Below are 15,179 nucleotides of genomic sequence, written 5' to 3'. Positions count from 1 at the left end.
AGACAGTGCATGAACAGGGGAGGAGCAGAGAGAGAGGGAGATACAGAATCTGAAACAGGCTCCAGGCTCTGAGCTGTCAGCACAGAGCCCGACGCGGGGCTCGAACTCACGGACCGTGAGATCATGACCTGAGCCGAAGTCGGACGCTTAACCGATCAAGCCACCCAGGCGCCCCAAGAAAAATACTTTTCAATTATATAGTCAAAGTGCTTATTAGGAAAGCTATACGTCAATGTTTTACTATGGTTCAAGACATCCTTCTTAGCACTGTTAATAGTCCCCACCCCCATCCCACATTGATTTTCAAGGAATTTTTCAGGTAGACGGTCACATAATTTGCAAATAATGATAGCTTTGGCCTCTACTTTATTTTATCTATTTCTATAGGTGTTATATATATTTCCACATGCAAAAGACAAAATAAAGAAGTGCTTCTAAGAGATCCTGAAGAGCTGGCTGAATGTTTAAATAACTTCACATAATCCAGAAAACACAATGATAATCACAACATTGTTAAGTGAAAGTTTAAAAAGGGAATGGAAAAAATAAAGTCTCACTTTTGCTTTACAGAAATATAAGAGGGCAGAAGTGGAACAGTCACAAATGCCAAATATGGAAGAAAAAACTGGAGAAGTGCTATTTTCAAAACTTCTAACACAAAGGAAAACCTACCTTTTTATGTATAATCTAAATCTTTTTTAAATTTTATTTAAAAAAATATTTATTTGAGAGAGAGAGGTGAAAGAGAATCCCAAGTGAACTCTGCACTGAAGTGTGGATGGATCCCAAGACCATGAGATCATGATCTGAGCCAAAATCAAGAGTTGGATGCTCAACCGAATGAGCCTCCCAGGCACCCCTATACAGTATAAATCTTGAACTAAACTTTGCTTATTAAAATACATAAATGAATAAACAAACAAACTTTGCTTATTAATCTTGCATCTGAACAATTGTGAATGTGAGCACTTTCTTCACAAAAATCTCAATATAGAGCTATAGATTATGACAAACATGGAATAAAAAATATTTTTGGCACTGAAAAGACTTATTCATGATTGTAGAACAGGAAGATTAATAATGCTTGAAGCGAGTTTTTCAAATTAGCTCACAATATCCTTTCAGAAATCATTTTAACATGTGTATATGGAATTTTTCTATTCGTATTCTAAATTTATATCAAAATGATATAACATGATATAATATATATACATTGATATATATAATATTATGATCATATCATATATCATTATATATCATATATAATGATTTTACATGATAAAACAATATTTTAATTTCCATTAAACGCATTGCAAACAGATATTTTATTCCTTTTTTTTAAAACTTCTTTCCATTGAAATATAGTTGACACACAATGTTATATTAGTTTCAGGTGTGCAACATAGTGATTTTTATTTTCTTATTTAAACTCCAGTTAGTTAACACATAGTGTAATATTGGTTTCACGTGTACAATTTAGTGATTCAACACTTCCATACAGCACCTGGTGCTCATCACAACAAGTGCTCTCCTTAATCCCATCACCTATTTCACCTCTGTCTCCCCTCTGGTAACCATCAATTTGTTCTCTATAGTTAAAAGTCTGTTTCTTAGTTTGCCTCTCTCTTTTTTCCCCCTTTGCTTGTTTGTTTTGTTTCTTAAACTCCATATATTAGTGAAATCATATGGCATTTGTCTTTCTCTGGCTGACTTATTTCAGTTAGCATAATACTCTCTGGCTCCTACCATGTCATTGCACATGGCAAGATTTCATTCTTTTTTATGGCTGAGTAATAGTCTATTGCATACATCTTCTTTATCCATTCATCAGTCCATGGACCCTTGGGCTGTTTCCATAGTTTGGCTATTGTAGATAATGCTTCTATAAACAGTGGGGTGCATGTATCCCTTTGAATTAGTACCTTTGTATCCTTTGGGTAAATACCTAGTAGTGCCATTGCTGGACTGTAGGTCAGCTCTACTTTTAACTTTTCGAGGAACCTCCATACTGTTTTTCACAGAGGCTGCACCAGTTTGCATTTATGCTGTACTCATCACAAGTGTAGCTACCATCTGTCACCATGCAACACTATTACAATACCACTGACTATATTCTCTATGTTGTACTTTCATCCTTGTGACTCATTCATTCTGTAATTGGACACCCATACCTCCCTCCCCTTTTCACTCATTTTGCCCATCCTTTACTGCTCTCCCCTTTGTCAAACACCAGTTTGTTCTCTGTATTTATGGGTCTGTTTGTAAGCATATATTGTTATATTTTATATTATTAATAAAAATATTTTTACTGTATCCAAAACAAGTATCCAAATGTATGCTTAAAATGTTTAAAGTCACCCCAAAATAAAGTGACTAGAGAGAATATTAGAAACTCAGATGACTGTGAATCCACTCTGCTGAGTACTTAGACACTTGTCCCAGTGGCTTAAGCAGATAGGATATGTCAGTAAAGAATTGAAATATTTCAAGGAGTAAATGTTAAGCCATAATAGAATACAAATATTTTGAAAATCAATTAATATTTACATCAAAATTCAGTATTACACATAATTCCAGTTGCTTTCTAAAATGTTGACTTATCTAAAATATTTGAACAACTATGATTTCGTACTATAAGAATTTAATTAATGCTCTGCAGTATCTTGGCGATTGTTCCCATTGGTCTAAAGTGAATCTAGTCCTGATTACAACATAGTATTAATATCAGGTAATACTTCCTGGCAGTACAGGATTAAGCTGTGACTCAGAGTAATTTTATATTACCCTCTGTTGTGTAATTTCTCTAAGTATTTTGTTCATAAAACATTTTTTGGATTCTTTGACCATAGAGTATTTGTAATTATTTCATTGAGTAAAGTGATATGAACAACAACAATCACAAACCATTCCATTCCATTCCTTTCCCTTATAACATACAAATTAGAGCTATTTTCTGAGATTTTTACTCAGCTAAAAGTTATTTTTAAAGTAACTTCAAACAGCATAGGAATTTGAGTTAATGAGTCGAATGAACAACTCAAAATGCCAAGTCTTTCTTGCTATATAAAACCTACCATTTCCCGAGTTTACTATATACCTATGATGGAATTTATTAGCTATTGTACAGATGAGGAAAGTAAGGTCAGAAATATTTTTAAAAAAATTTACTGTCTGCTATGTTCATGGCACTGTGAGATCCACAGGTAAATAGAGGAGTAGTTACAGTCTTTGTCTAGAGCCTATGTGAAATGGCATCTGACTCCAAGTCTATTGTTAATGTCTAAAAGTTTAAGTTTTATCCTACACTGATATAAACAAGGACATACAAGTATGCAACCAAAATGAGTGACATCATTAGGTTGAGAGCTGGGAGAGAATTCTTCCAATTGCAAATGGCAAATCTATTCTTTGGAGTCATAAAAATGGCACAGTATTTATGTAACCCACAATAAGCTCTTGTGAATTTCTACAAATATTGTTTCCTTTCATAAACCTAGCTCCATGCAGACCCATGTAATAGCAGACAATATGGACAGGAATAGAGATCAGAGACAGACTTCTGCTGCTGTACAAATGGCCACAGAAATCTGGAAGATACGGGAATATTTGGTATTTGACAGAGAAAAACCTGCGAAGCCAGGTGTGTCCGGGAAGTTCAAAAAACAGCAGGGAGACAAGTGTGGGTGGCATTGAGAGAGTAAAAGTGACCAGAATAAGAAAGAGGAGGTGACATCAGAAAGGCAGAGCAAAATGCAGTGATCACACAGCCTTGTGGGCAACTGAAAGAACCTTGGCCTTTGCCCCAACTTTACTGAGGTACTATTGACAAATAAAAATAGCATATAGTTAAGGTATACAACTTGATGATCTGTTATAAGTATATATTGGGAAACGGTTACCACAATCAAAATAATAAACATATCCATCATCTCACATAGTAGCCTTAAGACTTGCTCTTCTTGGGGCGCCTGGGTGGCGCAGTCGGTTGAGCGTCCGACTTCAGCCAGGTCACGATCTCGCGGTCCGTGAGTTCGAGCCCCGCGTCGGGCTCTGGGCTGATGGCTCGGAGCCTGGAGCCTGTTTCCGGTTCTGTGTCTCCCTCTCTCTCTGCCCCTCCCCCGTTCATGCTCTGTCTCTCTCTGTCCCAAAAATAAATAAACGTTGAAAAAAAAATTAAAAAAAAAAAAAAAGACTTGCTCTTCTTTGCTAATAGGGAAGACATTTCACTATACTTCTGTGAATGCTGCTCCATGACAGCTTTGCCTTTTAACCCTATGCTTTCTAGCCCTACTATAAAGCACTGGCCTATGTTTGTCTCCCTCAATATAAAGAACTGGTCAATTGCCAAATGAAACCTTCTGTGTGTGTGTGTGTGTGTGTGTGTGTGTGTGTGTGTGTGCACACGCATGTGCTGTATGCTAAAAGAATTCCAGGTGTGGATACAGTTTTTCTTCCTGTCTTCCAACTTCAGGAAGAACAGTTTCTAGTGCTTTCTTTCTTATATAACAAAGTATTGTGGGCTGAAACATATCCTATACATGTCTGGCTAATTCTGTTTTCTTTCACACCACAAAATAACTAAATATTCCATGTTTTTATTTTGTAGTCCAAAAGAAATCTGAAGACTCATTTGAACAATCAGATTTTCCTATTGTTGACTCAGTCACAACAGCAGCATCACAGGATACACACAGCTTATGCTCTTCAGGGAACACTCTTAAAAATCACCTCTCTAGAGTAAGGACAAAGCTTCTTTTGTATTGCTATTTTGTTTCTCTGCTCCTTGGCATTTTGTTTTGATTTTCATTTCTTGCTTTAGGTGGTTTGCATTCCCCAAAGATTATAAAGCTGCATAGAAGGCTTAACTTTCTCAGGCAGATATCTCTAACTATATCTCTCTGTATCTCTGTAGATATAGAGATAGACAGACATCGATATATATTCAGAATTTTAGCTATAGGACAGGATGGAATTATATATATATATATATAATTATACTTATATATAAATAATAAATAATCTTTATTTCCTCTTTACCAATATACAAAAATATATATTTTATATATGCATATTTATAAAATTAAAATACATGTTGTATATTATATATATATATATATAATGTTTATTATATTTCCATATAGAAACATATCCAGGTGAACTCACTTAAAATAAATGAGTGCTTAGAAAGCTCAGTGTAAATCAAATCTCTGAAGAGGAAGTTTGCTTCCCAAAAGAATTATGCTAAAACTACCATTCTAACGAAAAGTTCCTTTCTAATAAGAAAACAAAATTATCTGATGATATTAACCTTTTCCTTTTATCTAGATTTTCTTACTTTTTATTTAAAAAGACATATACACAGAACCTAAGTCATGGAAACTGTTGGACAAGTGATAATAAACTACCAGGATGAAATACTTTCAGTAATGTCATATTGGTTGACTACTATTGTATAAACACGATAGTAGCTATATTTTCATTAAATAATTATTATGTCAGGATCCTTATTCATTAGCTTGAGCACTATGAAGCCCGTATGAACCAATCTCTGCTTTGAAGAAGTTTGCAGTCTAGTTAAGGGATGCATTACAACGAGAAATAGAGAAGATGGAAATTAAAAGCATACTAGTCGAATGTAGAGAATAAATATACAAATCGCTAGAAGGATGTCTGCAGTTGAAGAATAGTCAGAGCGGCTAGGACATGTAGAAGACACTGAGGAGGGAAGTTTTAGATAAGCAGAGGCTTGCAAAGAAGCCTGGGACATTGAAACTGAAGGGAAATGATTGTTGGGTAAAGAAGGGTTGAGGAGATAAAGGTTTCCAATTTGTATAGAGAACCTGTAGTGAAGAAAAGTAGAGAATCAAGTTACATTAGTAAAAGTGAGATCAAAGAGTGGGTGATCCTAAAGTACACTCGAAGGAGCAGACTATGAAAATTAATGATGAGTACATTAAAAGAAAATTTAGGGGCGCCTGGGTGGCGCAGTCGGTTAAGCGTCCGACTTCAGCCAGGTCACGATCTCACGGTCCGTGAGTTCGAGCCCCGCGTCGGGCTCTGGGCTGATGGCTCAGAGCCTGGAGCCTGTTTCCGATTCTGTGTCTCCCTCTCTCTCTGCCCCTTCCCCGTTCATGCTCTGTCTCTCTCTGTCCCAAAAATAAACAAACGTTGAAAAAAAATTAAAAAATAAAATAAAATTTAAAAGGCAGGCATGCACAAGAGAGCTGGCAGAGAGTAATTTCAGGCAGGTAGAACAGATATAGGGGAAAATGACATTAATCTGGCGTAAAGTTAGGCTAGCCTATTTAGGTACAGAGAGATAACTTAGGGGGCCAGCAGTTATTAATAAAGGAAAACAGAATTTATGGATGCTTTCCCACATGCTTCAGTGACCCATGGGGAACTTGTGTGAAGAAAGCTAAAATATAAGCTCCAAGAAGCCAGGGTCTAGCTGTTTTTTCTTTCTCCTTTCCTTTCCTTTCCTTTCCTTTCCTTTCCTTTCCTTTCCTTTCCTCTTTTCTTTTCTTTTCTTTTTTCTTTTCTTTTCTTTTCCCTTTTTTAAACTACCACATTGCCAGTGCCTAAAACAGCATCTCACATTAAGAGCTCAGCAAAGATTTCTTGCATATTTAATATTTTAAAATATAGTTTAAAGTCTGCCAACTTTGTTTTGAAGCTTTTCCTTTACTCTCAGGTAAGGGAAAGTTTAACACAGATTTCAGAATCAAGTAGACCTGAGCTCAACTACTGACTACTACTTACTGACCTTGTAACTCAGACTAACTACTTTTCTGATTCTCAGTATTCCCCTATGTAAAACTGAGAATCCTATCCATCTTGCAGTACTATTATAAGGCTTAGAGATTAAGTGCCTAGCGTACATTCAGGCACATATTAGTTACCCAATCCACGGCAGCTATTAATTAAGGAGCAGGTATCATTCAATCATGCCTTCTTTGCTTCGATCAAATTGTGTTTATTTCTGATTTATATTATTTGTCACTTTTCACTAGAGTTAAATATGTCTATCTTCTCTCTCTCAATGCGCCAACTTTTTAGTAAACCAAATATCAATTTCTTTAATGTGCCTAAGAAATTTCTCTCTCAAAATTCAGCATAAGCTTTTTCTCGGTCAAGTTTTCTTGATCGATTCAACCAGACTTCAGTATTTTCTCTTCATATCAATGTCATACCTTTTACTCCCGTATTTTAAAAGTTCTTGAATTCATGTTTGTCTTCACTCCTGGAATATAAGCTCCATAAAGACAGAGGTGCTAGCTTCTATTCATACATCCCTGGTGCCTACTAAACTATGCTGGGCATACTCACTGATTATATGAAAGAGATAATTATGAAAATTATCAAGTGATGTGACACATAATCCACTCAGCGGAGATTAAAAAGAATACAATGCCTATCAGAAGATATCCTCAACAGTAATTATTCTTAGAAAGAGGGCAGGGACCAGTGGAAAAAAGAAATTAAATTCAGACAGAGTTTAGGAACTCTGTCCTGTGGAGAGTTTTGATTAAGGAATCCAAGGTACCATGAAAGTTTAGAGTATCAGGCCTTACTCATGTTTTTCATACACCTGATTTGATATTAATCACAGTGGCTACTGCATTCTACTTGAGAATTGGTCTATTTGCTTTTTATTGACTCCTGATTCCAGGAACCAGTGATCACAAGACCTTATTTTGTCAATCAAGAATACTTCCAGTGTGCAGAGCAGCAAGGCTGGTGAAAATGATCATTACATATGAAGAAACCACTCTTTTCTCAGACCGACGATCTGATTAGACAGGAAGGATGGAAAGAACGCACTCAGACTCAATTTCACATTATATTCTCAGATATTACATTGATATCAAGGTATAAAGCTGGGATGTTGAAATTTGGCCAAAACAGAGAGAAGAAAAAATCCTTCCGATATCATTTGGTGTCTTATAGAATAAACAAATGACTGCATTTTGTTTTCATTTCAAGTAGTTGCTGTGAGCTTAGCCACAATGAGTAGCTGTATATGAAGAGAAAGAGCTTTCATTTTTTTCTCCTTGAATCTAAATTTATTAATCTACTTAAATTGAATCGGAGATATCTAATTAAGTATTGCAGAGCATTTATAGAACTCAAAAATCTATTCATGTGTTTGAACAAAAGCATTGATTTTTCCTGGTAAGTACGATGCTCTTATGCATATCAAATCCAAATCTTATTTTCCAATAAAGGAGACAGAGTACTTTGTCTATTAAAAATTATATGAAATCTATATTTTTAAAGTGTAGTCTCTGGTAGATAGGAAACTGTATAAGTAGGATGATATTTCATTATTTATCGATTCACATCTACTAAAAAAGAGAGCATATTATTTTACTTTTAAATGGATGGTATTGGTAAAATGTGGTTACTTTAATATTCTAATGCCAACATAAAACATACTTTTCATTAATTTTTCACATTAGTTTGCAAATATTGAGGGAGAAATTATTTTTCAGTATTATACTATACTTTTCAACATTATGTTGAACTTGCTTTGTAAGTTCATTATGTAACTTACTTTGATACACTGTTTATCAGTGTTGTCTGAGAACCCAATGGCATTCAAAGGCATACTTACCAAAATGTAAAATCAGTTTTATCTGTAACCTTTTTAAAAATATAAATTAGGTAGATATAAATGCCTGACTATCGAAAACAATAACATGTGCATGTAAAATAAAAAGGATGGTCTCATAGAGGAGATTTTACTAAAATTTCTATCAGTAGATCCAAAACAAAATGATCACCAGCACTCTTAAAAAACAATGCTTTAATTGTCAAGTGAAATCACAGGGATCTCATAAAGATGTGCAAATCAAAGAGAGAATAGCTTTCGTGTGCCTGGAAGTGGCTAAGCTCCCAAGCCAATCATCCCGATTAGCTCCTATTCATGATTTCAATTATGCTTTTTTATCTGTTCATAACATGCAGCATTTTCTCACCCTTACATTTCTAGGCATTTTAGCTTCTGCTGACATAAATGCCTTCCCCAAATAGAATGTTACAGCAATCTTCTGCTAGACATTTAAGCCCATTTGTGCGTTTATTTTCTAAGATGCTTTTTTGAAACTTCTAACTGTGAGAGGTCTGGGAAGGTAGTGTTAGAATGAATGAGAACTTGTTTTCTAAAGCGACACCGTAGACACTTGATCCACCGTTAAAAAAAAAAAAAAAAATCACAGCCTCCTACCTTGAAAACAAACATCTCGCGGCGAAGAATAGCTAGAGTGTTAAAGTTCCCATCGCAGATGTTGGGTTTGGCTCCGGGATAGGAAGGTCTGCCAGTGGGAGGCCTGGGAGGTTTGGGCCTGTCATTCTTCCTCGGGTCAGCCGGAGGAATGGACCGGTGTGGGGGCACTGTCGGTAGAGGTCTTGTCGGTGGAGGAATCTTGTCAGGTGGACCTTTGAAAATATGAGGCAAGCGCTTGGTTCACTTAAAACTGGAATAGTGCTGGATGATATGCACAGAGTACCATCACTCAGGATAGGAGGGCACGGACTAAGTGAGCTAAGACGTCTTTAAGACTGCATGTTTTCTGAAAAAACAAACCGTCTTACCCAACAAACCATTGCCAAGTCTATCAGAAAGTCCTTATCATGCTAAATTCTGAATCCAAGTAACTAAACTTTCTTTGTTAATTTTTAATGACATTTTTTATAGCTTCACCACAGTCCTTATTGGAAAAGCTGCTTTCAAATCTTTTTTGGAAGTAGGTGGTGTATAAATAATAAATAAATGAAAATGAATACTGGAGCCATGCATGTAAGCTCCACCAAAGTTAATCCTAGATTTTGATAGACAGTGATTCAATGCAAATATTTCTAAAAGATAAACATTAATGAACCGAGGTTTATTCTACTCTATGTCTCCAGCTGTATTTATCACCATTTCTTGACTTTGATTATTTTCTTCTAATGACGTTTTGACAAATTGCTAGATGAGTGTTTCATTTGAATACTGCATCTAAAACACCTATTGATTAAAACACCACTAGTAAAATATTAATGTGAAGAAGTATTTCTAAAAAGAGGTTTCTAAATTAAGCCAAAGTTTACACATATAATTTGTTGCAGATGTAAAGCATCATTCCTCCAGAGATTTATTTTTTTAAAAGAAATACAGAGCCGTTCACACTTAATATTTAGATATGGAAAGAATATTCTTTGCAGACCCTCAGTCTAGACTACTAATTCATGAGGTCATGAGAAAGAGCCTTCTTTCAGCTAACCACTTAGGAGGAATTTCTGATGGCACAAACTAGGTACAGATAGCACATTTAATATATGTGCTATTTAGTTTTGACTGAGACGTTTCCCTTTTCTCAGTATCCCCTTAATAAAGAGTAGCACAAAAATTGACTATTTTTTTTCAAATCTTATTTTAACCCTGAGAGAATGGTTACCACTGAGATACCGAAATTGAAAAACTAATGAATGCAAAACAAATTAGTGAACTTAAACTATGCTATTTAAAAATGCAAATGACATCTTCTGAATACTGGATATTAACATACAGATAACATGCATTTGCCTTTGTGTTGTAAAATGAAAGCTTCACTTCACTAATTTGGGAAAGCATATTCTCTATATGTAAATTATAAATGTCAAGTTCTTAATTATGTGTGAAATAAATGTCTTTATAAAGGTCAATGGTTCTGTTGAGGGAGTTAGGATTATAGTAAATATGTATAACAGTCTTTCTCCCTTTGGTCTTAATTTGCACTCACTGACTGAACCCCATAAATAAAAATAATACTAGCATATTAGAAATTTATTTTGAATTATGTGTAAGTAAATTTTGCCATTCATTAACTTTCACTCCCATGTTTGTTAGCTTTCATTCTTAGTAATCACACGCTTTTGGGGTCATTTTATTGTATCCATCACACAAGTATTTTCTGTAACCTCACAAGTGATTTATCTAGGTACTATCTAACATCAAATATAAACTGAGGGTCAATCTGTCAGTTTTTACCAAAATCTCACTACCTTACAAGAGAGTCTTTATATTTCTCACTGCTTTTATTGGTTATATTCATTTATTACATTTTTATCTGAATATTAAATACTAAAGTTATAAGTTCTTTGCTGTAACTGCAGGTTTCAATTAAACTCAATAAGAAAATTTTATCAGTGTATAGATTTTACCATAATCTGTATACTGAGATATCTGGGACTGTCAGACTTAATTGATAGAAGACTTCTGCCCATAGGCTAGAATTTTTTGTTTTCTTTTTTCCGTATTTATTTTTCTCAATACTTAGAGCATCTATCTCAAAGAAGGAAACAGCAGGAACTCTGGACTTCACTGTCGGGTTAACCAAACAGAAACAGTGGTAACCTACCATAAATCTTCTGGATGCCTTGCAAATCATCATTAGGTAGTTTGAAGTTGTCAGTTTCCATGTACTGGTAAAAAGGGGCCATGATGGCAGTGGGGTCATTGGAATGCTCTAATCCCAGAGCATGTCCCAGTTCATGAACTGCTACAAGAAATAAGTCATTTCCTGTGAAAATGAGAAGAAAATATGCTATTGCAACTAATATCCAAGTACAGAACTGAAAAGCACAATTTGGTGTTATCAAAATTTTACCCAAGAAAAATAGGACGAACCCTTCATTTCAACTATCAGTATGATTTTACCATTGGATTTCTACTGGCAAAATCCGATATGCTATTTTTAAAAAGGTGGGGGATAGGAGGTGATCATAATATAGTTACAGAAATTTAGAAACTGAATGGAAAGAAAAATAACAGAAGTTGAAGAGCAACAACATCAGAGATTGTTACAACTGCTGTTGAAATATCCTCCCAATTAGAAACCATGTAATATACAACATCTCACTTTTATAATCTTCACATTGAACATAATGTTAACAATAAGTCGGTAAAAAAACATAGGGCAGATACAACCCCTACTTTTATGCAGGTGGGTGAATTAAGGCATAGAGGTGACAAGTCTTGTCAAGAACAGCAAATCTTTGCATTTACAGACCTGTGATTAGAACTGAAAATTATTTTAACTCCTAGATGAAGGCTTTTCTTTTTTACCAGTCTAGAATATAAGAATACAGAAGTGTAAAGTAAAAGTCATAGGCTAGCAGTTATAATAACTAGGATTCTAGACCTAGCTCTATGAATACAAATTCTAATCAACTCTGGAGATTGTTCAGGCAATCTGAACAAAATATATTTATTTAGAGTGCCCGTTTCTCACAGAAAATAATAATAATAATAATAATAATAATAATAATAATAAAAACAAACATCTGTCCCACCTGTGGTAAACTTGTACAGTGATGTCTATTTAGTGCAGACTCTCAGAGAAACCTTGTGCAATCAACCCCCTGCTGATGACTCCTACATGTTACCCCCTCCTGGATCATCATAATTAAACTCATGAGCAAAAGAGCCAGTCCTACATGCATATTTGTTAATTCTAAAAATTTAGTTAACTATGTGAGCATCAAGCAGTTGGGACTATTATACTTCTAAAGGTTATGCTCCTAAGTGAAAAAAATGATCGAACATAAAATGTAAAGTTTGCATAGATCACTTCCAAATGATTTCAATGAACTTCCTAAGTGTCAGTTTTAGGAAAACTCTCCTCTAAGCATTTTTTATAATGCACTGTGATAGTTCCCTTCAGAGAGGTTTTTGCTTTTGTTTTTCTTTCCTTTACACAAAAGTCAAGTACATAACAAATATTTTTTTTTCTACTCTGGAGTAGTCTGTCATAGAAAAATGGATGAAACTATGGGGCTGATTTATCATATGACATTACCATACTGAAAATGAGCCATTTGAAACACTTCAGGAATCTACCTGACTCTCAAAGAATAACTGATTAAATACTGGTATGAAACAAGTCAGAAGGGTTTAAAATGAGATAGAAGTTCACATTTCCAACCTCAAAGAGTTTATCTTCTCCTCTTACAAAATTACTTAAATGTACAAATCAAGACACAAAAAGAAAAATAATATATATTAGATTTAACTAAAAAATATTAACCAGATTAAAAGTTTACTAACTTTGCTCTGGACTTTACTCACTTTGCATTCTGATCATTTTACCTGCAGTTTTTCATTTAATTCTCACAATTATCCTTTGAGTCAGTCACTATTATTATGTCCATTTTTAAAATGTGAAAACAAGACTTGGAGACACTGAATACAATTTGCAAATCCACATGGCAAGGTGCAGATGAAATTCAAATTTCTCTCAGTCTGATTAGAGGTCATCCTTTGAATTACTACAGTAAATCACACAGCTATAAAAAAGTATTAGCATGCACAACAAATTAGATAATGTAGTCAGGCGAAAACAATTTCATTCATTAAACCATCCATTCATTCCAATACCTTTTACTGTATGCCTTCTATGAGTTAGGCACTGATGTAGGCTCTGGTAATACAGTAGTGAACAAAATATACAAAAAAAAAAAATCCCCACCCTTATACCATTTACATTTAAATGGGCACTGAAAAGAAACAAGATAGAAAAGTAAAATGTACAGAATGTTACGTAGTGATAAATGATAAAGAGAAATAGTAAGGCAGAGAAAAGATGAGGTCAGACAAGAAATGGAACCTAAAACATGTATGGATTTTAAATAATCGTAATGGTTTGGGCTTCTAGTCTGACTGTGGTGGGGATAGTTGTGCGTTTTTGAGTAAAGGAGGGACATAATCTGAATTACAGGATCACTCTGGTGACTGCTCTTGAGAATCAGGTACAGTGGATAAGGGAAGGAGCATGACTCAGTCTCTGAAGTTAGTACAATAACCCAGGCAAAGAGGCTGGTGACCTGGACCAAAGTGGAAGTAATGGAGGTAGAGGGAAGGAGTAAAATTCTTGATATATTTTAAAAGGAGAATCACAGGGTTTCTTAAAGAACAAGATGCGGGGCGCCTGGGTGGCTCAGTCAGTTAAGTGTCCCACTTCGGCTCAGGTAATGATCTTGCGGTTCATGAGTTCGAGCCCCACGTCAGAATCTGTGCTGACAGCTCAGAGCCTGGAGCCTGCTTCAAATTCTGTGTCTCCCTCTCTCTCTTTACCTCCTCCCTGCTCATACTCTGTCTCTTTCTCAAAAATAAACATTAAAAAAAAACAACAAAACAAAACAAAACAAAAAACCCAAGATGCAAGGTGTGAGCAAAGAAACACATTTTCTGGCCCTGCACCTAGAAGAACTTACATTGACATTCACGGAGATGGAGAAAACCACAGGAGGAACTAGTTCTTGGTGATATCTGTTGGTGAGGCTGAGGGGTGGGTAGCATTACCAGGAGTTTCTTTTTTTTTTTTTTTTTGAGTGTGAAGCTAGAGATGCCTTTTAAATATTCAATTGGATATTCAAATCCAGTTGGACATATGCATATGGATTTTGTAGGTCGTTGTAGGCTAGAAGTATATATTTGGGCTAGGATAAAGTTGGCCCCAGTTAGAAGCATGGGTAGTTCAACTGCAGCAACAGAAATGAGGATAGAATACAATAGCACAGATTCTGGTAAATGGGTAGAAATAGTGATGGAAGGTTAAGACAGCTTTCTTCTGAATGCTTTAATTTGCTTAGTGAAACAAGAAGATTCATCAACTGAGAGAATAACAGAAAGGAAAAAGAGACAAGAATGTAGGAAACATTTGAATAGGTCAGTTGTAAAGGGTGGAGTAGGGAAGTATAGAATAATTGTCAGGCAGTATTCATGACTATGAATTTAAAATGGGATTGGTTTCATTTGTGGTAGGTCTTCCTTCTTCAGGATTATTTGGCTGTGTGTATGCAGGTAGCAAAGTGGCAGTATTGATTCCACCAGAATTTTGGCATCTCTAGGTAGATATGAAAAGCAGAAAGGCAAAGGAACTGTGAATATATGTAAGAGAGTGATTTTTAACTTTGCCATGGTATTTATGTCATGGAAAGAAGGAAGGAATAACATTATGGGATGAGGAAGGACTGTGACAAGATAAGGTGATAAGATCAATTGAAGATCAACTATTAAATTCTATAGTGATCAAAGGGTTTTGTGGTCTTTTTTTTTTTTTTTTTCAGTCATGATAGTATAAGCAGTAAGCTAGGAAAATACTCCATGATCATCACAGTAGAGATTTGAAATTGGATTTATACGAGCAATGTCA

At 35.1% G+C, this 15,179-nt stretch overlaps 1 protein-coding gene across 1 annotated transcript in view; it reads right to left on the bottom strand.

Annotated features, from left to right (window-relative positions):
- MMP16 (matrix metallopeptidase 16) overlaps positions 1 to 15,179 on the bottom strand; it is a 285,679-nt gene that overhangs the window by 62,214 nt on the left and 208,286 nt on the right. The window contains exons 5-6 of the mRNA XM_030304358.1: positions 11,385 to 11,546; positions 9,230 to 9,441 (exon numbers count right to left, since the gene is read on the bottom strand). Of these exons, the coding sequence (XP_030160218.1) occupies positions 9,230 to 9,441; positions 11,385 to 11,546 (374 nt within the window). The remainder of the gene's footprint in view (positions 1 to 9,229; positions 9,442 to 11,384; positions 11,547 to 15,179) is intronic.

The sequence above is a fragment of the Lynx canadensis genome, chromosome F2 (assembly GCF_007474595.2).
Source record: "Lynx canadensis isolate LIC74 chromosome F2, mLynCan4.pri.v2, whole genome shotgun sequence".
In the NCBI taxonomy this organism is placed as follows: domain Eukaryota; kingdom Metazoa; phylum Chordata; class Mammalia; order Carnivora; family Felidae; genus Lynx; species Lynx canadensis.
The sequence above is the reverse complement of the archived record's forward strand: the minus strand, read 5'-3'. Positions and strand labels throughout refer to the sequence as shown.